We start from the raw sequence: 22,640 nt of genomic DNA, 5'->3' as shown, positions 1-22,640 counted from the left end.
ATTGTGGCACATATAATGAATCTCTCCCTAATTCAGCACACTATTACATTTTGTGACACTCCTGATCCCTCTGATACCAGCATTGTCAAAATTCTGTGTGTCCCCCCCCCCTTTTTTTAAGTGCTGTGTTAACTTTTAAAAAATGAAGGCAGAGCACAAATCAGGTAATCACCTAGAGAAATACTTCCCTTCTTAAGTCATGATGAACTATCTAGCTATAGTTTGTGAGACAATCTTCTGATCCCTTCACTTTATAGAGGAGCAATCAGAAGGAAGATTCTCAAGGCAATAGCTAGTTTGTGGCAGTGCAAAACTAAAACACAAGACTTCTGATTCCAAGTCTACTGAGATTTTTTTCATTATTCCACCCTTTGACGGTCTAGCCCCAAATGCATTTTTAAATAATACTTTTCACTTATTAGGCACCACTGACTCTACAACACATTATAGGTGGTGTACTCTGTAAGTTAACAGGTTGGATATGGGTGCCAAATTTCTGGGATTCAAGTCCTACCTCCCCAGTTTCAAGTTGTGTGACCCTGAGCAAGTCATTGTCCCTCTCTGGACTTATAGTCCACCTGTAAAAAGGGAAAAATCATGGCACCCATCTCAAATGGTTGTCCTAAAGATAGAGGAATCCATATGTTTAAGGCCTCAGCATGGTAGCTGCATATAGTATATCCTCAAGGCACATCAGCTGCTATTATCCCCATTTTAAAAATTGAAGAAACAGAGGCACAAGAGGTTAAGTGGCTTGCCCAAGATCACACAGCTAGTAAGTAGAGCTGGGATTTTTTCTTTTTTCCAAAATAAATTCTTAACCAGTTTTGTTTTAATCAATATGACTTCTGCTAATTACGTTAATTGCATGTTCTTTTACCTATGCTCCATAGTAAATAATAGCATGCAAATGTAAGGCTGTGCACTCTACTACATGATCAGCCTGAAGCCAGGAATAACCCGGTAGTTGCCTGTATCTGTCTAAATTGCTTTTGCCTTCCTGGCTCTTGAACACATGAGTCTGATGACAGGTGACAGCCTGTTAGAAAGGACAAAGAGCTACCACGTCTGCCTTCTCCTAATGAAAAATGATTCCCCCTCAGGAGCAAAATCCATGGCAATGATTTCATCCTTGAGATTATTTGGAAGAAAAGGAAGCATGTTCCTTGAAAATGTTTCTCAGCAAACACATAAAAGAATGGCCTCTGGGTTACTTTTAATCAGTGCTCAGAAACAAGCATTCTTTCCCTATTTGTTAGTTTCCTATTGTGGGTAGATCTTTTCAAGCTACACAGTGTCCCATACAGAATCCTTCGTAGGGCACAGGCTGGGCGACAGTCGTTTGTGGTACAGTCATGAACAGACAGGTCAAGGGAGGGCTGTTTGAATACCTCTTTCCAAAAGCTGTCCTGTCATTTTCAGGTTATTGGGGTAGCGAGGGGAGGGGGGACATTTTGTAATCAGTAAAGATCATGGTCCCTGCTTAGTGCATATAGTTATCTCTAGAGGGCAGATACCAAAGCTTATGGAGGCAGTGACTTGTATCTTCCTTCTGTGCTCATAGCAGCCTGATCACAGGCACTTGAGACCTCCAGTGGTTATCCTGTTTTTAACTCTTTCGAGTCTTCTATAAAATGACTATTAAAAAAATAAAAATAAAATGAATATTAAGAGCATAATACCATTCTGCATGTACACCCTGACATCCACTTACTTGCTTCTTGTGTGATTTACTGCTCAGGCATAAGAATGCTGGATGGCATTGTGACTGATGCTATTGAAGCCAGTTCAATTGGATTCAATCCCGGACATGTGGATATTTACAGTGCCAGCTGGGGCCCTAATGATGATGGGAAAACTGTGGAGGGGCCTGGCCGACTGGCCCAGAAGGCTTTTGAATATGGTGTCAAGCAGGTAAGATGCTTAACACAGACCCGCCTGAAATGAAACCTGACCATTTGGATATGAAGGAAAGGGAAGAGCACTCAGCTTATATGGGAAGAAATGGCTTTGAATTTCTTGTCGTTGCCTACACTTTGAAATGCGTTTAGAGAGCCAAATCATTCTTCGGAGGGACAGAAGTTAAGGGTTAAGAGAGTTTTCCCCATTTGGGTCTGACATTCAACAGAGATTCTTTATGCTCTTAGAATATTTACTTTAAAAAAATACTCTGGAAATAAAATTTTTAAAAATTAAAAAATAAACACAAGTAAGTAAATCAGAAAATAAATAAATAAAATTAAGAAATACTCTGGATATGTCCTTTCTCATTTTCCTGCTGCTTTTGGATGTTTACACTAGGGACACTACTACCCAGACTTCTTTCAACTCTCTGGAAACGCATCCTTAAGTATACCTATGTGCTACTACTCATTTTGTACGTGCCCGGTGCGGACTTGTGCCTTGCTGGTGTTGCTCTGTTTACTGCATTCTTAGCAGGATTCTAAGGCCTCGTTCTGCACAGGATCAAACAAAAGTAGAAACTTTGGAGAGCACAGATTGAGAAGTCATAGAAAGAGTAGCCTTGACGAGTTGCATTCAATTGAAGAGGCCCTTTTAATGCAGCTGCAAAACAGATCTGAATAATGCCTGATTTTGTCAATCAGTCAGCCAGAAGATGCAAGCAGGAAGAAAGAGAGGAAGTTCAAAGATTCAAACACGGCGACATAAGCCAAGGGAAGAGTGCAAAAATATGAGCGAGTGCTAAAGGCCAGAGTATGGACCTGCACAGTAAGGAAAAGAATGAAAAGCACTCACTCAGACCCATGCCAGGGAGGGCCCAGGGGAGGGAAGACTGGCAGAGTCACAGCCCAGGGACTTCTCATATGCAGTCTCCTGAGGCTTCCCATAGGGAGGCTGGAGGACCTAGAGTTGAAACGGACTCCAAATAACTCTCTCTGAGAACCTCATGCATGTATTTGTGGGGGGTTTCACCGGGGTGTTCCAGTGATCCCAACCAATGACAGATGTGATCTAGTCTGGCTTTTCCTTTAGGGGAGACAAGGAAAGGGCTCCATCTTCGTGTGGGCTTCTGGGAACGGGGGGCGTCAGGGCGATAACTGTGACTGCGACGGCTACACGGACAGCATCTACACCATCTCCATCAGCAGCGCCTCACAGCAAGGCCTGTCCCCCTGGTACGCTGAGAAGTGCTCCTCCACCCTGGCCACCTCGTACAGCAGCGGCGATTACACCGACCAGCGAATCGTACGTTGTTTTGTCTGGCTCCTCTGCTTAGGTAGGAGAGCGCGGCTTGCGTTCAACAAGACCCTTTGGGCGGTACCTCTGGTCAAATTGATTTGCTTAAGTTTGAGGACTCAGTTGGAGAGACTCGCACTGTACTCACCCGAAAGGCTGGCATCTAGTGGGAAGTTTTCTCTCTCAAGGATAATGACGCCTCTGCCAAGACGATGTTGCCTCTCTGTCATTTTTAAACTCAGCCCTGAGAAGCCACTAAGTTGTCATTACATACAGCCAAGAATCCAAATGATTTTTCTGCTTGTGTGACGCCTCCCTGAAAAGAGCCTTAAAGGAGATTTCAGGGTTGCAGTGGCTTTCCCACCCTTGTACTTGGTGATCCTTTAATAGCAGGGACATTGTCTGACTTGCCCTTTAGCGGATGATAAAAATACAGAGCACACACTACCCACATCTCCTAAGAATGGATGACCTGCAGGAAAATAACAGTCTAAATTTTCCCCAAGATGAACTTCTCAGCATCTGAATAAACAGCTCGGGAAGGTTATATGCTCAGAGAGCATCTCTAGCCCACACTTGGCTGTGCCTTCACTTCTGTGAGTCAGACTGCCAAGGGCAATTATTGGATTTCCCTTCAAGGGCACAGTGATGAAGGGCCATCCGGCGGCTCTGAGAACAAAGAGAGGGACTTCTAATTCTAAAATGTATGGCCCCAAACTTAACTCCTGATATAGAAAGAACAACCGGCTAAAGCCTGTAGATTGTAATCTCAGTGGAATAATAGGTCATGATTCAATGAGAGTGTGGGTGAACCCCATAATAATTAGACATCGGAATGTGTATAAAATTCCTCTGAATGGCATCTCAAAGAAAATTGTCAGTACTCTTTTTTCATACAGGATCACTATTCTGGAACTCTGCCCATTTCTGCAACTCACTCTAGTTTAGACAGTAAAACCCTAGGCTCAACTTAAAAGCACTGGCCCCCTTCTCATGCCCTTATATTCAATTACTCAAATAATAGATGGTGATGTTCTCTCCAGGAATTGTTTACGACAGGAGTAGTTGCTAGCCTTTGAAAGAGGTGTATCAGACATGTGTCCCCCTTGTTTTCAGAGCCCCTGGGGGTGTCTAAAGTTGCTTTGCTTTAGCCTGCTTTGCAGGCTAAAAATGGCCTGGTAGGCATTTCGGTCAGCATTGCACAGACTGGCCCTCAGCTGAGCTACTGCACTCTGAAGCCCGAGGAAGTTTCCATCTTCGTAAAGATCTCTTCTTAGGTACATCAGCCAGAGGAGCGACAGCTGGTGGATTCTATTTGAGACACTGGCAATAACATAGCCTTTGTCTTACGCAAACCCCATCCTCAGCTCAGTCAGCTCTGGGGGCTTACGTGCGTCAGTAGGGAAAAAGGGCAGCCTTGCTTCCTCAGCCCTCTAAGGAGCAGTGCCACCATAACTTGCGAAATTCAGCGACTCCAAGTGGGAAGCCAAAGGAGGTGATAATAGAACAAATTATTTTTTTACACCTCCCTCCCACACATTGAAATCTCTAGCTGAAAATGATAATGTGGGAGCCCAGGTGGGTGTCTTGTTAGTAATCCTTTGGCCTGGTGACTTGCTCAACCAGCACCACTGTGGTCCTTAAGGCAGCCTGATCGGAAGTCTTTTTGGTTTCTTCCCTTCAGTCTTGGCAACCTCTTCATTAAGCTAACATTAGCCCGGGTAATTCCTTACATGCAGTAATATTGTGTAAGAATGCTTTCACAGACAGGATCTCATTTCGACCTCAGAATAGGAGTCAGGAAATGTCAACCTCATTCTACAGATGGGGAAACCAAGTGACATGCCCATGGGACACATCTACTGAGTAGCAGTTTTACAATTTGAAAACAGATCAGAGTCTAGCACACTCTTTGGTTGAAAAACACCATTTTCACCAAAGTGCAAATATGCTAACTCAGGGCCATCAAATCATGTCAACAGTGAGCGCAAACTACACACTTTGTGCACATTTTGTGCAAGTAGCTCAAGTGGCCCAAATCAGATGGCTTTGCATCCTTGTGCCGAAGAGACAGTCAAATGTCAATTCTGAAGGCAAAAGGGAATTTTGCATGAGGCAGAATTTCTAAATATGCCAGACCACACACAATGGACCTGATGATTAATGGGCCAGCATGATTCACAGTGATTTTGAAACTGTCCCTTCTTCACAGACAGCGTTTCGTTTGGGAAACTCGGAAGAGAAAATATTCATAGTGGGAGTACTTCATCCCCAGAAAAGGCAGCCTGATGCCAGAATTATAGACAAGTTGCATATAGAGGAGCATGAACTAAAATATCAGCAGATGGCAAACATCCGCCTGTGGTTTAGAGGAGGAAGTAGGGAAGCAAATCAGCTGAGTTTCCTGATCATAGCATATGCGGCCATAGGTAGGGTTAACCCCCAGGGCCAGGGCACCCTCCTCACATGTTCTCCCACATTTCTTTCCCTCCGGATGCTACCCAGACAAGTGCTGACCTGCACAACGACTGCACAGAGACCCACACGGGCACCTCGGCCTCGGCACCCCTGGCTGCTGGCATCTTCGCTCTAGCGCTGGAAGCAAAGTAAGGTCCAGGAAACTTGTAATCACCTTTGCTGCCTCTCCTTCTTCTTATTAACAACATATCTTGTTTTCTGAATTATGGTTACAATAGAAAACTTAGGAAACTATAAAAAATAATCATAAAAATAAGCTCTCTTCCTGTTAACCTCTCAATGTAGATTTAACACACACACATCTTACAAAATTGGGACCTCCACATACACATAATTGTAATTTTTTTAAATCTACCCTATAATCTTTTAAGAGCACATTCTCATGGCTAAATCAATGTTCCTTGACCTTTACAAATTCATGCCTTCCTCCCAATTTCCCTCGCACTCAGCTGCAAGGTCTTTTCACTTCTGTTTCTTCCCACCAGGAAAGACTTTGTGCAGATAACTTCCTGTGGGTAGTGTTGGGAACAACAAGCTTATAGAACTTCCTTTTTTTTTTTTTTCAGATTATATAAGCCCAGTCCTAGAGCTGACCTAACATCTCAGAGGACATGAGAAGTAAAAACAGAATTTTTATCTTTTTGTAGTATCCCATTATATAAATGCAAATTACATTAAAGTCATTGAGTTATGTTTAGATACCCTCTTTCATCCATAAATATTGGTAATTTCCTCAGGACAAACACCCCTGATTAGAATTTCTGGGTCAAAGGGTGTGGCATGTTTTAATGATTTTGGTACACACTGACAAGTTACTGTTCAGAAAGATTGTATCATTTTATTTTCCCACCAACTCTGTATGTGTAAAAGCGCCAGTTCCCTTACCAACGTTACTTTTATCATCTTTTAAATGTTTGCTATTTTGATAGGGGAAAATGGTATTTCAACTTTATATGCTTTCATTTCACTAGCAATGAAGCTCAGTATCTTATATTCTTTGGCCATTTGTCATCTGTGATTGCTCGTTTATGACCTTGATTTTGTTTTATGGCCTTAGTTTCAAGAAGCTATTAATGCTTGGTTAGTTTGACATTTACGTTTTAATTTTATTTATAAGTAATTTTTATTGCAATGAAGTTAGTATGTATACAGATATATTTGTCCGTCCTTTTCTTTAAGCCATTTTCCTTTGCTTTCATGCTCAGAAAAATATTTACAACCCCAAATTCGATAAACATTTATTTATATGCCTTTTATTATGGTTCCTTTACCATATTTAAGCTTAAATTCCCCTGGAATTTTAGTGTGTGATGTTAAAAAGGGATTTAACAGTATATTTAACAGTATTTTGTTCCTCATATTGGTTACCCAGTAGTCCACCTCTTAATGCAGAGGAAAAAATATCTAACTGCTGCACACTGTGTACCCACAGCTTTTTATTTGTCCTTGTTTCTGCTTTCTGGTGGTGAGAACACTTTAAACATCAAGTCAGATGCTCTGGTTGCATGATAGAGGAATTGGTTAAATTTGTAAGTTACTATTATCCTTCCTAATAAGAAGGTTATCCTAGAAGAATATCTATATTCTCTAGAGAGAGAACAAAGCATTCTCCTCACGTCATATTCAGTAGACAAGGTTCATAATAGCTGAAAAGTAGAATACCTTAGCCGCTGCCATAGCTGGAAAAACCCCGAAGTTGCTAAGTCTTTGTTCTGGAGAGTCCAACGTAGATTCAAGAGCCCTGGGGCCACTTGTGGAGTTGTAGTTTTGTCCTGGTACCTCAGCTATGAGATGGCCACAGTGGCTAAGAAAGACAGGCCTAGCAAGGTTTGTACCAAGAATTCACCTACTTGGAGGGGCTGGGAAGATGTCTGGTAAGGGAAGAGCAAATCCAGGGGCTCAGTCGGAAACAGGGACACTGGAAGTTCTGGGGCCCAGCAGAAGAGCTAAATTCAGAACGTGAGTTTATTTGTAACAGGAAGGGAATGGACAGGGGGCAGAGTCTATGAACACAAGGGAAAATGGCGTCAGCAGATCCTTGAATTTGGATTCAAGGAAAAATAATCTAAGCACTCAAAAGTGCAAGGAACCCATAGCTTCAAGTTCTAGGCATATCACTAGCTATGTGACCTTAGGCAAGTTAATCTCCAATTGAGGGCTTAATTGACCATCTAGAAAATGGAGGAGTTGGATCATACCATTTTTTTCAAACCTCTTTCCTTTATAAGATTCTCTGATTTGAAATTGAAGGTATCAGCAAATAAAGATCATCCAATATGAATTGTTGAGTTTGATGGTGAAAAGTCCAGAGTAGAAGAAAAGAAGTTTCAATGAAGGCAAGCAGTTTCACACAGGTGGTAAAATAGTCTTAGGATATTTATGATTGGAGGATATAAGCTGTTAATTCCAAGGAGCTATTAAAAAAAAATCCTTAAAATTTCAAGTCTTCTCTACCCAACACCTATCAGATGCATGTAAATGTAACTGGCCAGGCCTAAGCCATCCTTGTCTAGTGACCAGTATAATAGAAACACCCATCGCACTGAACAGATATAATATTAATTTCATGTAAGAACCGAAAAATTTAAAATTGTAACCTCTGATTTCTAAAATTCAAACTTTTTTCTGTGCAAGGAGAACACGATCTAAGAATCATCTAGCCTCATTAACTTCAGTTAATTTTTAATAGGTTTGTTTTAAAGCAGGAGCTTCATGGATTGCTCTGAAATAACATGGATGAGTTTCCAGCAGTTCATGAACTTTGAAACTAGATGCAGGTTTGTGTGTATATGACATTTTTCTGAAGGAATGGTTTGTAGGGTCCATCAGATTCTCACACTGTTCATGATTTAAGAGAGATTAAGAATCCATGATCTCCCTGGCGCATATAATAAGAATTTAATTCCTTTCTTTTGTATTCAATCATTAGTAAGATAGACATAATCTAGCTTACATTTCATATACTTCATGCCAAAGTACAGGGAAATTCTTGAAGTGTCCGTTCTCAAATAGATGGTTTTCTGAACCCTATTCAATTGTCTATACAGAGATGATTATTTCAGAAATTCTGAATGCCAGTATTTCTAGAAGTGCCCCTAGATAAACAAGATTGGGAGAAAAAATTTAACCAAGTACTGCTCAAGGAACAACTATGGATACTGAAGAACAACGGTGGGCTAAATTTATCAAGAATAATAACATTAGGATTTGTCAGGTTCTTCCTATGGGCTGGACACTGCACTAACCTCTTTGTGTGCAATACTAATTCAAACCCTTACAACAGCCTTATGAAAAAGAAATTATTAGTTGCATTCTATAAAAGAAGAAACTGAGGCTTAAAGAGGTTGAGGAATGTAACCAAGAGCCCGCAAAGAGGTACAAGTTCAGGCCACCTCAAACCCGAGCCATGAACTACTGTCCCACACCGCCTCCCACAGCCCTGCAAGGGAGAGGAGATGCTCAATGGCAGTCTGCCATCCCCTCAAAGAAAGGGGCGTTAAGAAGACTGATGCTGATCAAGGACCGCCATAACTCACGTGCTCCTGAGTTTCTCATAAATGGTTCCTTGTCACAAGCAGATTACTTATTATGCTACATTAAAGAAGACATAGCTGGAATGCCGGGGAATGGGAAGAGGAGAAGGAAGGAGAAAGAATGGCTCCTGGCTCAAATATGTGTAGAGGAGTACTTTCCCTTCCTGGAGGAGTGTTTCTTGAACACCAGCATAATCAATCACCTTAGGAGTTTAATTAGTAGACAGACTCCTAAATCCTAATGCCAGCCACTCAGATTCCTAAGTATCGTGTGTGGCCTAGGAATGCCCATTTTTAACAAGTATCCCAGCCAGTTTTAATGTATCTTCACAAATTTCGAGAAACTGCTGTAAAGAAGTTTTCCTATAATCTCATCCAGCTGTGGTTGTAAAGATGCTCGATAAGGTACTGAATAGGTGTATTATATATATATTTATAGATATATACAATGAGAGACAGGAATTCCTTGGACTAATGCCTCTGACACCATTATTGTTAAGCAGTCAGTGTACCTAAGAAAGATAGCAGGCAATAACCCCAGTCTTCTGAAGAGAGAGCAAAGGAATCAGAATAATTTTTAATAGAGAACAAAAATTCTGAAGTAAAACACTGAGTCCCTTTATACCCATGGAGGTATTAAACATACAGATGAGCCAATCTTCTGTTTTCATGAAAAGCTAGAGGAAGGGAAATAGGATTTCAATGCTACATAAAACCTTTGGATAAAGCACATGAAAGAAATCCTTGACTCAGAATTGTGCAATGTTGGAAAGTCTCCAGGTTAGAAAATCTTTAATATCTAGGCGTACTTACATGTGTTTAGAGGCTGAACCACGTAGCAAGATTTTTCACATTAGAATTTTGTCTCCAGATTACTTTACCTACACTAATGAGAAGCAATGCTTAATTTCAATGTTTAATTCCATAACCCTTATTTTCTATAAACATATCCTTGATTAGCAACCTAATGCAGTTTTAAAAAATTTAATTATTGTGGATGCTGTTGAGAACTAATTAACAAAGGAAGGCTGTCAGGAATGAGATGCACTATTGTTAGCAGCTCCTTTTCATTTCTGAAATGCAATCACACAAATGAAGAATAACTCTGTTAGGAAAACAAGCTTAATTTTCCTAATTGCATGACAGCGAAGCTCCCTTGAATATTTTGCAAAGAATAGGTAAAAGAAAATAAAAATAATAAAACCTGCAACTAAATATACAGTAAATGTTCTGCTATAGAAAGTCTATGCTTTGTGTTTGATTATTATAACCCTGCCTTCCTTAATACCTCGCTAGTACACTTCCTCTTCCCAACTTCCATATACACACCTGCTCTCACTGATGGTCCAAATGGGAAATTGATGTGTTTCCCATTGACCACATTGATAAGAGGCTTTTACCTAAAACTTCCTTTAAAAAAACTGGAAGGAAGCAAGAATTTTAATAAGATGCTTCATAGAACAGAATTTGTTTCTGCATTGAGAAAATAGCCACTTCTGCTAAGCTAGTTAATTATTCCTTAATGTGGGTTGGCCAACATGGAAACACAATCTAAATGAAGTATTTATGATATTGGACAGATAGGAGGTCTGAATTGTAAAGAATTCTGAAGATGATCATGCTCAACCCTCTAGTCTTACAGAGGAGTCACCTCAGGCCCAGGGAAATGAAGTGACTTGCTGAAGATCACATAGGTCTTTGGCAGGAAATGGTTTGATGTGCTTTCTGTTACTCCCTATTCTGACCTCATGATTTGAAATAACTTCTAATTGTCTGAATTGGTTATATGCCTGTATGCTTTCTTCCTACTTCTATTATTTTAGCTTTGACATAGAATTGGCTGGACAGTTTTTTGACATATAAATATAAAAATCATGTCCCACCCATAGATATTTTGATATAATACATTTAGGGTGGGATTTAGGAATTTTCACTATTTACAAGTGTAACAGGTAATTATGATGCAAGTGGTCTGGGACCTATAAGAATCACTGACCTATAGTCTCTATGCACTCCATCAGTCATTCCCCAGAGTTAATTGTTATGTTTATCAGGAGCTGAGAGGAAAGAGAGAGAGAACTAAGCTGCCAGCTATCAGAATAGCCTATTAAAGCAATAAATCAGAAATCAAAGAGTTAAGCCTTTAATTGTTTACTACAATGTTTTAAGCAAGAGTCAAAAATCAGAGGAAATGCTGACTCCCCTGTTCCATTTTCCCCCCTGGAAGAGTGCACCAGTTGAGGAGGAGGTGAAGTAGCAGTAGACATGGGGGTCATGTCACTGTTGAGGGAACCCCAACCTAAGGCCCTGCTAGTCTTATTGACTCTAGGGTGGGGGTGGGGCAAGAGTGAAGCCTGAAAAGAAGGCACTGGGTACTGAGTCAGAGTGGGTAAAAGTGTCTTCAGGGTTTCCTCCTCCCTCCCCCATAAGGAGGCCTTGGGCAGAGGGAGACACGTAGAGAAGACCTCTACCCCCCACCTCAGATAAGGAGACCTAGGAATGAAGGCACAAAGGGTGGGCATATAAACATGGGAAGAGCTTGACTGGGTAAGGGGCCTAAGTCCTTGATGACAACTCCTTCCAGAGACCACAATGCATGGGCTGTGCATCCAGGCTGGTGTGGGGAGCGCAGTTTCCCCATAAAGCCTGCCAGGTAGAGACTTTGTCATGCCTCTAAAGAGATCTGAAAATCACATGTGGGATTTTAACCAAGAACCAGACTCCTCAATGTTTAAGGAGGTATGCTGCCTCTTTCTTGTCACCAGGGGATTGATTAACCAGTACATTTTGGGCTCTGGGGAAAGATAGCAAATTGAGCCAAATTCCCCTGATGGTTGTTACACAACTTAGTGCTAAGATGGAAAACCTAAAGACTACACACTTGGGTATTTATGTGTTAAATAACACTTGATTGGCTTGATAGAAACAACACAGGTCTCAAAGCTAAGGAAAAACTTGTGATCTTGGAAGAATCTAATGACTAATAGCAATAAGTTTTTAAAATTATTGGGGCCACCTAACACTTAGGCACACTCAATCATTCAACCAACCAATGTTTCATTCAGCATATACCCTAGGCCTGGCATTCTTCTGAATGGTACACATTAGAGAATTAGATAGATAAGAATCCCAGCCCTTCTTACAGCTGTTTCTAGCAAGGGAGACAGACATTAATAAAATACAAAACAGATGAGTTGCACAGTGTGTTAGAAGGTGATAAGTACCATAAAAGAAGAAAAGAACCAGGATAAGGGAGCTCAGTAGTTTGTGAGGAGAACTGAAATTTTAAATAGAGTGATCTGGGAAGGCTGCATCTTCATTTTAATGGACCCAACATTCCCAAATATGTCTGATGTATCTTACAATGCAGATAAATTAATCTTACCAAAACTTCTGATTATACCATGTCCTTGCTCAAAAATCCTTGATTCCCCATTGCCCAGGGAATAAAGTATAAGCTCCTTTTCCTGGCGTGCAAGGTCTTCACTATCGGGCTCAGTACTCTATCGACTCTTCCCTGCTCCCACCAACCAGACTACTCACTGTACTCTGGACACAGCCTGCACTTTCCGCCTTGTAGGTTTTGTTCTCTTGCCCCATCCCTTTTCCATCTCTCCACTCCCTGACATTCTACCCTATCTTCAAAATTCAGACAGAACACTTCCTTCCAGCAAAGCTTTCCCAGATCTTCCATCCCAGAGCTCTTCCTCCTCTAATTCCTGTAATACATGACTCCATGAATACTGCATTCAGTAGATACATTAGAGTTATACAAAGACTTAGTTCCTTTGCTGGATTGTAATCTTCCTAAAGACAGGAACCACCTCCTTTGATATCCTTAAAGTATTCAGCATAGTACCTTGCAAGAGTGATCTCAAGCAGCTAAGAGTTTCTTGACAATTTGTTTGTCTTAAATTTTAATTCCAGTATAGTTAACATACCATGTTATATGAGTTTCAGGTGTGAAATATAGTGATTCGACAGTTCTATGTACTACTCAGTGCTCATCAAGATAAGGATACTCTTAATTTTGATATATAAGGAAAAGAGGCAAAAGTATTTAAGGATAGGTAACCAGACTGTGTCTTTAAAATCTGACTCTCCCTAAGAAAAATTCAAGGCCTCATCAGGGTACATAATGTTGAAAGTGCCAAGGCTGTTAATAGACAGCAGAAGACTGAAGACATAAAGGAAGTGTTGTCATTTAAAATTTTTGTTCCACTTAAATTTAAGTAATTAAAATCAGGGACCAAATCTCACATTTCTACTCTATTGAAGACCAAATTTTACTCATAGTAGGAGCTTAACTTAGATGGGAGAAGTTTTCAGTACTGTATTTTAAATTCTGAATGAAAAGACATTCCAAAAGAAATACATACCAGAATTATGTAAGTATACTTGCAAAAGGCACTTCATTATCTACAAATAGAAGATGCTTGTTTTTAACACTTACTTGCACAAGGAAACATAATTTTGTCCCTGAAAAATATTCTGGGTCACTTCTCCTCCAGTCCAAATCTCACCTGGCGAGACATGCAACACTTGGTTGTCTGGACCTCTGAGTATGACCCACTGGCCAATAACCCTGGGTGGAAAAAGAATGGAGCAGGCTTGATGGTGAATAGTCGATTTGGATTTGGGTTGTTAAATGCCAAAGCTCTGGTGGATTTGGCTGATCCCAGGACCTGGACCAGTGTGCCTGAGAAGAAAGAGTGTGTGGTAAAGGACAATGACTTTGAGCCAAGGTAAGTGTCTTCAGGAATTTTAAAGAAATGTGTGCCCATGGCAATATTTGATTATAACGTTTGTCACTCTGCCTAATTTTTTTCTCACCTACTCTTCTGAAGTAGATGGAAATAGCATTTGCCATAGTTCCCTGTGGGTCCATGGGAATCAATGAGAGATGGGAAATCTGCAATTCATGTTGGCATATTTACATTTTCCATTTCCTGGCCTATCTATATTCAGTTCAAGATGTATCATTGTTTTATATATTACTAAGAAAAATCACTGTCAAACTATTACCAATGATCAGTTGTAAGATTAATCCCAAATTCAAAGATGTTATGGTAATTTTTTCAAAAAATGCATCTTAGAATTGATTAAAGGTAGTACTTGTCAACCAGTATTATCCAAAACCTATTTCCATAAGAGCCTCACTTCATGCCATAGTACTGTGTGATTCATGATTTCTCTTTTGTGAAGGATCCTCTATCATACTGCTTTTACAGAGACTATATCCAGCCTACCAGATCTGGCCAAAGAAGCAGAATCTGGAATAATTGTTTCGTTGATTCCATCAAGGCAACCATGATTTTACTAAAGACCCACTCACACAAAATATCTGAGGGTGGGAGCCCTGGGGAACATTCATTATGGAGATAGTATCATTTCTTAAGAGGGTCAATTGGAGTAATAATGGACTACTTTTTGATGGGCCCAAGGCAAACCTGGCTGAATTCAATTCCACAGCAAAAAGCATTGTATTCTTGTATCTGTGCTCCTTACCATTTTCTTTTCTATTTTATCTTATTGTGGTAAGAACACTTACCATGAGATCTACCCTCTTTAATTTTTAAGTGTACAACACATTATTGTTGATTCTAAGTACAGTTGTTGTATAGCTGATCTCTAGAACATATTCATCTTAACTGAAACTTCATGCCCATTGATTAGTAACTCTCCATTTTCCCCTTCCCCTACTCCCATGCAACCACAATTCCACTTTTTGAATCTATGAATTTGACTATATTAGATACCTCACGTAAGTGGAATTATGCAGTATTTCTCTCTCTGTGGCCTGTTTATTTCACCTAGCATAATGTCTTCAAGGTTTATCCATATTATTGTACATTGAAGAATATCCTTTTTTTAAAGCTAATATTCCATTGTGTGTATATACCACATTTTCTTTATCCTTTCATCTGTTGATAGACTTTTAGGTTACTTCCACATCTTGGCATTGTGAATAGTGCTGCAATGAACATGAGATCTCTTCAAGATCCTGTTTTTAATTATTTTGGATAAATATCCAGAGGTGGTATTGCTGAATCATATGGTAGTTCTCTTTTTAATTTTTTGAGAAGCCTCTATACTGTTTTCAATAGTGGCTATACTACTTTGCATTCCCACCAATTGTTCAAGGGTTCCAATTTCTCCACATCTTCTCCAACACTTGTTGTCTTTTGCTTTTTTTGGTGACAGCCATCCTGACAGGTGTTTGGATTTGCATTTTCCTGATGATTAGTGAAGTTGAAAATTTTTTCATATACCTATCGGCCATTGGTATGTCTTTTTTAGAGAAATGTCTCTTTAAGTACTTGGCTCATTTTTTAGTCAGGTTATTTTTTTATTTTATTTTATTTTTTTTTGCTATTGAGCTGAGGAGTTCCTTATATACTTTATAAATTAACCCTTTATCAGATACATCATTTGCAATATTTTCTCCTGTTTTGTAGGTTGCCTTTTCATTTGGTTGATGGTTTCCTTTGCTATGCAGAAGATTTTTACCTTGACGTGTTCCCACTTGTTTTCATTGCCTGTGCTTTTGGCGTCTTAACCATGAAATCACTGCCAAGACCAATGTCATGAAGCTTCTCCCCTATGTTTTCTTCTAGACTTACAATTTCAGGTCTTATGTTTAAGTCTTTACTCCATTTTGAGTTGATTTTTGTGTATGGCATTAGATATGCGTCTGATTTCATTATTTTGCATGTGGATATCCAGTTTTCCCAACACCCTTTGCTGAAGAGACTCTTCTTTCCCCATTGAGTATTCTTGGCATCCTTGAAGATTAGTTGACCATATATGCATGAGTATAATTCTAACTTTATAGAGATTCTGTTACATTGGTTTGTATGTCTGTCTTTATGCCAGTACCATACTGTTTTGATTACTGTAGTTTTGAAATATATTTTCAAATGAGGAAGTGTAATGCCTTCAGCTTTGTTCTTCTTTTTCAGGGTTGTTTTGGCTATTAGTAGTCTTCTGTGATCCATAAAAATTGTAGAATTTTTTTTGTATTTCTGTGAGAACCTTACATTTTTTTATACTTTAAAATTTATTTATAGCTACTTCTGAATTGGGTTCTACTCATTAACAGGGAGAGACAACAAGCTTAGTTGAGTATCTAGTCAAGACTAATGTGTACATATTTGCCTAAAATGCAAAGAAGAAAAGATGTACTTTATTCAGTGATTTTTAAAAATGTATTTAGAGCCCTGAAAGGTAATGGAGAAGTTATCATTGAAATTCCAACAAGAGCTTGTGAAGGACAAGACAATGCCCTCAAGTCCCTGGAACATGTGCAGTTTGAAGCAACGATTGAATATTCCCGAAGAGGAGACCTTCATGTTACACTCACTTCTGCTGCTGGTAAGCTTTTTAAAAACTTCTCAAGTTTAAATCATTTGTTTAAATTTTTAAGAGTATATTGAATGATTTTTATTTTATTTTATTTTATTATGTTAGTCACCATACAGTACATCATTAGTTTTTGATGTAGTGTTCCATGATTCATTGTTTTCGTATAACACCCAGTGCTCCATGCAATACATGCCCTCCTTAATACCCATCACTGGGCTAACCCATCCCCCCACCCCCCTCCCCTCTAAAACCCTTAATTTGTTTCTCGGAGTCCATAGTCTCTCATGGTTCATCTCTCCCTCCGATTGTCCCCCTTCATTTTTCCCTTCCTTCTCCTAATGTCCTCCACGCTATTCCTTATGTTCCACAAATAAGTGAAACTATATGATAATTGACTTTCTCTGCTTGACTTATATTGAATGATTTTTAAATCAATGATTTTCTTTTTATTTATACTACTGAGTTTCCCAGTAGATGTTTTTCAGGAGTTAAAAAAATATGCTTATTTTTCATTTTTCTTGGCATCAGAACTCTGCCCCCTCATTCCCACTGGTCCTTTGATAAGCAAAGAATGAGGTCTATTCAAATAATATCAATTAATAAACCTTTCTGGAGTTACACATTTTCAAAATGTTTTCATTTTCCCAGACCACTGATCTATCATTCATTTCTCTTAGGTAACACATTAGTGAAAGTTACTCTGATAGTTAATTAATAACACTGACAGATATATCAGATACATCCTAGGAATCAACTGAAAAATTAGGAATTCTGATCCATGAAAGAGGACTGAGAAAACTAACAAATATTCCATGATGACATCATAAAGGCCATATGATACTATATACAGGCAATTGCCCTTTCCTGAGAAAGTACTAACTCAGATTAGATCATGGATGGGGAAGAGCTTATGAACCATAAACTATAATCCAACCAGGAAATGCTTCCTAATCCTCTTTCATGTTTTAGTAGGGTTCACCTGACTAAATTTTATTGCTATAGGCTATGTATGAGGAAGGATGAGCTCTCTTTATCATCTCCTTCGAGGATATAAACTTCCTAGAGGTTTGGACTTGACTCTTAATTTTGGAGTTATGCTTTCTAGATATATTGGAGTTGGCCTGAAGTATGGGTGGAATGTCTTCTCATTGGTGGCCCTAGCGTTAACTTGACCATTTCACTTAGATATAGAGAGAGCCCCTTGAATTTGAAAATTGAGAGTTAACAACTACTACTAGTTTCTATATGACAAGAGATTACTAAATTGATATAGCTTTATTTTTTTAGGTCTACACTGAATTATAGGCTCAGGCACCAGTTAAATTTTCAAGACTTCCTCTTAAATTTAAAAATGCTAGTTCCACTAAAGGTCTTTGACTCTATAGTTTATAAATGTATTTCTATGAGCTCTTCTTATTCAGATAAACCTTAATCAATAAATTCATTCAATATTTTGCCAAAATATTTATTGAGAATTAACTATATGCCAGGCAATATGCTAATTGTTATGGATAAAAACATTTTTTTAATGAATGTCTCTATCTTGGTCTTATACAAAAAGGGAAAATTAGGAGGGCTAATCTCTCCCATTTTTCATTTTCAATTAGCAGATGCTAGAGTATATCCTATTCTCAGAGTCTTTAGGACATTCATTAACTGATGTTTGTTGCATGAAAATAGGGACCAGCACTGTACTGTTGGCTGAAAGAGAACGGGATACATCTCCTAATGGCTTTAAGAATTGGGACTTCATGTCTGTTCACACGTGGGGAGAGAATCCCATAGGCACCTGGACTTTGCGAATTACAGACATGGTAAGTATAAATGAAAAGATGGACAACCACAGGCTCACTTTTAAACAGTTTGAAGTACTTTAAGGTTGGTATCATCATTAATCAAGGCCCTAAGGAACTCTGGTCACCCCCTAGTAAAGTAAGGAAAAGGTGTAGTGTTTCAATCTCTGCCCACTTGGCTTTATAGATTGGTTGAATTGATTGATTAAATAAATAAATAAGCCATACTATAAGAAAGAAAAGAAGATACATTGGTTAATAATGTTACAGTGTAACAAATCCAAGTGTTCCAATGTCAGAATGCAGCCAGCCACAGGACCTGCTCAGCCACCAGAATCACCTGTACTCACAAAGATAGTTAAATGTTACAGCAGCTTTGCTACTACATTCTGCTGGGGTCACATGAAGAAACTCTTACGAATATTTACTGCGGTGGCTGTTTACTTGTTAGACAAGATGTGTTACTTAATATGACTTATTTGTCTTGTTTCGCTTGTTATGAAACAAACTGAAAAGCATTTCTCATTTCTCTTTCACTCTGTTTACTAATACTCTTTGGTATCTTTCTAAAATTGTAACTCACAGTGACAAAAATAGAGTAAGGATTGTCTGAACAAAAAGCCAAAAACATCTGAATTATCTACTTTTGATCATTTCTCCAGCATTTTCTACAGGCTAAGCACATAAATGAATAGGGCTCTGGGTCTTCCCAAGATAGAAGTGTTACAAGTATCAGCACCAGATTTCAAAGTCTATATAACTATTTAAAAAGAATTTATTTTAAATTCCTGAAAATTTCCATTAAATTAATACAAGTTCTATAGTCATTGTTCCCTTTTTAATTTGAGAATAGCTTTCTCCTAAAGACTGCTAAAATTGTGATTTAGAACCAGAATCTGTAAAATTCCTGCTTCCCTAAGGAGAGCAAGAAAATGTTCTTAGGAAGTGGTCCTATTCTTGAACTTGACCTCTGTTCTTTAACTCAACGTTTTTAAGGTTTATTTATTTATTTTAGACAGAATGAGCGAGCAGGAGTAGGGGGGTACAGAGGGAGAGGAAGACAGAATCTCAAGCAGACTCCTCACTGAGCACGGAGCCCATTGCGGGGCTCCATCTCACCATCCTGAGATCATGACCTAAGCCAAAACCAAGAGTCAGATGCCTAACTGACTGTGCCACCCAGGCACCCCAACTCAATTTTTAAGAAAACTAAGAAAATCTGTTTATCAAGATGAGACTACTTTATATCAAGTCTGTAAAATCTGACTCTACATTTCTGGATTTTTTTTTTAGATATTTTACATTTCAGCATATTATTTTTAGCATAATTGTTGAGTGTCTGAAAATTATTACTCTGCCCATAAATATACAGCTTTCAAGGGCTGGTTAATATTGAAGGCTATTCACAGGACTCTGTAGAGGCTTTTTTCCCCCCATTGGAATGTTTCTACAAGTTGATAATTATTAAATATCATTCTATTTATAGAAGGTACAGTCAACTTTCCAAGAACAGAATAGAACATTCATATAAAGAGTTTTGCTTTTTTAATCAAATGAAGCAAATAATCAGGCTTTAAATCCTTAAACCTGTAAACTGCCATTTTCATGGCAACAGTGAATCCAGTGACTTGCTTCTTTGTACATAGTGCTCTACCCATGCAATGTGCCGAATTTTTAAATTAGATTTTATAGTTATTCCTACAGAGTTTGATGTTTCTTAGAACACACCCTAAAATTATGTGTATGCTTATTCATTAGTCTGGAAGAATGCAAAATGAAGGAAGAATTGTCAACTGGAAGCTGATTTTGCATGGGACCTCTTCTCAGCCAGAACACATGAAACAGCCTCGTGTGTACACATCCTACAACACCGTTCAGAATGACAGAAGAGGGGTGGAGAAAATGGTGGATCCAGGGCAGGTCCGTGTGGCTCTGTTCTTGAGCGTTCTTGGCACACTCTTTCTTTGAACCATAGTCAAAATGTAGTGAGGGGAGCTAGATCTAACTTTCAAGCAGGGAGCGAGTCAAGTATGGGTGGGGAGGAAAGGGAAGGGAGTGCTAAACTATTTTCCGTAAAAGTCTAATATTTTTAAGTTCATTCTTTTGTCCAGCATTTAGAAACTTAAATTACTAAATTCAAAATTATGAAATTCTCTAACATGACTTTTCTCCATTTATGACATAACAAATTGTAAAGCCAGCTGTCTTTATGCACGATCACATATGCCCAACGTCTGTATTATACTTAGTTTTTAAGTATTTTTTTTTTACATTGTCTCATTTAATCAATGATCCCTGTAACCTAGAGAAGACAGGCATTAGTATGTTCATTTTCCAGAAAGAAAACCAAGGCTCAAGTGACCAAGTCCTGTAAGCTTCTGTTTACTAATTCCTTAACGGACCTTTCTTGGCAGCTCTGAGGGAAGCTACTGAATCACAATTTCTCCGAGAAAATTTCATAGGATATCTAGTCAGTCATTCCCATTCCTGTGTCTCAGCCCACTGAGATTATGGGCTTCTCCCTTATCAGACAGTGGGCAGGCACCCCATTTTCTTTATCTCTTAATTCCCCAGCATCTAACACAGTGCCTCAGATGTAAGAGGTAGGTTATCAGAATTCCCAGAATGAGCTTTCCTGACATCTGACTCAGTGACGGGTATTTTGGAAGACACAAAGGCATAAAATTTATTTAAGAAACTTCTAAACTAGCTGTGTGAAGTCCTCAGCTCAGATTCTGGATCCATTTATATTCTGCAAAGTAGCTTCCCCCTGACCGGGGGCCCCACCTAAGGGCCTCTCTTCACTATCCCAGAGGCAAGTTGACTTGATGAGTATTTCTCCCTCCAAGATTCCTTAAGGGCTATTAATAAGACCTGGTAGTTGTGAAAATGTTGAATACTTCCACGATGGTTGACAAAGAGCTGCTTCTCCACTATCTCCAGTTCTGCCCTACCCGGTTCATCACCCTCGTCTCTCCCAAGACCTCTTTTTAAAACTCAGAGGCTGAAAGGGTAGCTCCTGACAGAACAAGGGGCCTCCAGGAAACTTCTTGCACATGAAGCATGGTTAGTGCCTTCTGTGTAACTTATTAAATATTTTAATATCAGCTTCCTCCCAAAACATGGGCAGGGAGGAAAGGGAGTGGGAAAGGTCAGCTATTTACTTTTCATAAGATGAAGCTGTATTATTTTTAATTTTTTTTCTTTCATCCAAAATTTATCAACTTAAATTATAGAATTCAAATTTATTAAATTCCCTAAAATGAATTCTACTATAGCAGGTGGACAAGTGAAGGAGAGCAATACATACATCATCTCATTCAGTCTTCAAAACCACCAAACATGAAAGTATTCTTGTCCCCATTTTATAGGCGAAGTTCAGGGAGATAAAACAGGTGTCAGGGGTACATCAGTAAGTATAAAAATGAGGACCGAACCCCGAGTTAGGATGTTTCTTAGGCCTCACGCTCTCTCTGCTTCTCCAACAGTCTCCCAAGGAGTAGGCAGTGGGCATGGAATGCATCTGGCTTGCTTGGCTCTAAAGAGGAATCTTCTTTCTTTTGCCGGTGGCATTCTGTGTTTTAGGAGCAGCCCACACAAGAGAACCTGAAAAAGAGCCCCCTCACATCAAAAAGCCCCAGTGGCGGCAGTTCAGGGAGCAGAAGGGATGAGCTGGTGAAGGCAGCCCCATCCGAGGCCATGCTGAGACTCCTACAAAGTGCTTTCAGCAAAAACTCATCCCCAAAGCAATCACCAAAGAAGTCTCCAAGTGCAAAGCTCCATATCCCTTATGAAAATTTCTATGAAGCCCTGGAAAAGCTGAACAAGCCTTCCCAGCTTAAAGACTCTGAGGACAGTCTATATAATGACTATGTTGATGTTTTCTATAACACGAAACCTTACAAGCACAGAGATGACCGGCTGCTGCAGGCATTGGTGGACATTCTGAGGGAAGAAAATTGACATCAGTGTGTGGTCCTGAGTTGGAAATATTCATGCTTCCTCCTTCCCCTTAGATTTTTGCCTGTGTCTGAAGTGGTTGTTTTGGCCGTTGGTTCTTATGCTTATAATATCCTTTTGTGGTACTTTTGCTTTTGCTCCCCAAACTAGACATGTGAAAGGGATGAGCTCAGGTCGAAAATTCCACTTCCTGAATTGATCATGACTCCTTCAAAACACATCTTCCCTGCATGCACAAGTGAAATGTTTTGTTCTTTCTGGACCCACAGTTCATTTCGCTTGTGGTCCTCACGCCACACTAGAATACTTCCTT

General features: G+C 39.3%; 1 protein-coding gene across 1 annotated transcript in view; it reads left to right on the top strand.

Annotated features, from left to right (window-relative positions):
• PCSK1 (proprotein convertase subtilisin/kexin type 1) overlaps positions 1–22,330 on the top strand; it is a 39,472-nt gene extending 17,142 nt beyond the window's left edge. Inside the window, exons 7-14 of the mRNA XM_028092040.2 lie at positions 1,742–1,914; positions 2,995–3,207; positions 5,704–5,804; positions 13,721–13,954; positions 16,426–16,583; positions 18,255–18,388; positions 20,126–20,287; positions 21,953–22,330. Of these exons, the coding sequence (XP_027947841.1) occupies positions 1,742–1,914; positions 2,995–3,207; positions 5,704–5,804; positions 13,721–13,954; positions 16,426–16,583; positions 18,255–18,388; positions 20,126–20,287; positions 21,953–22,330 (1,553 nt within the window). The remainder of the gene's footprint in view (positions 1–1,741; positions 1,915–2,994; positions 3,208–5,703; positions 5,805–13,720; positions 13,955–16,425; positions 16,584–18,254; positions 18,389–20,125; positions 20,288–21,952) is intronic.
• The last annotated feature ends 310 nt before the right edge of the window (positions 22,331–22,640 follow it).

The sequence above is a fragment of the Eumetopias jubatus genome, unplaced genomic scaffold, assembly GCF_037043125.1.
Source record: "Eumetopias jubatus isolate StellerSeaLion01/CBP00866 unplaced genomic scaffold, mEumJub1_p1.0 scaffold_5, whole genome shotgun sequence".
NCBI classification, from domain to species: Eukaryota; Metazoa; Chordata; class Mammalia; order Carnivora; family Otariidae; genus Eumetopias; species Eumetopias jubatus.
Note: the sequence above shows the minus strand (reverse complement) of the source record. Positions and strands in the feature narration are given on the sequence as shown.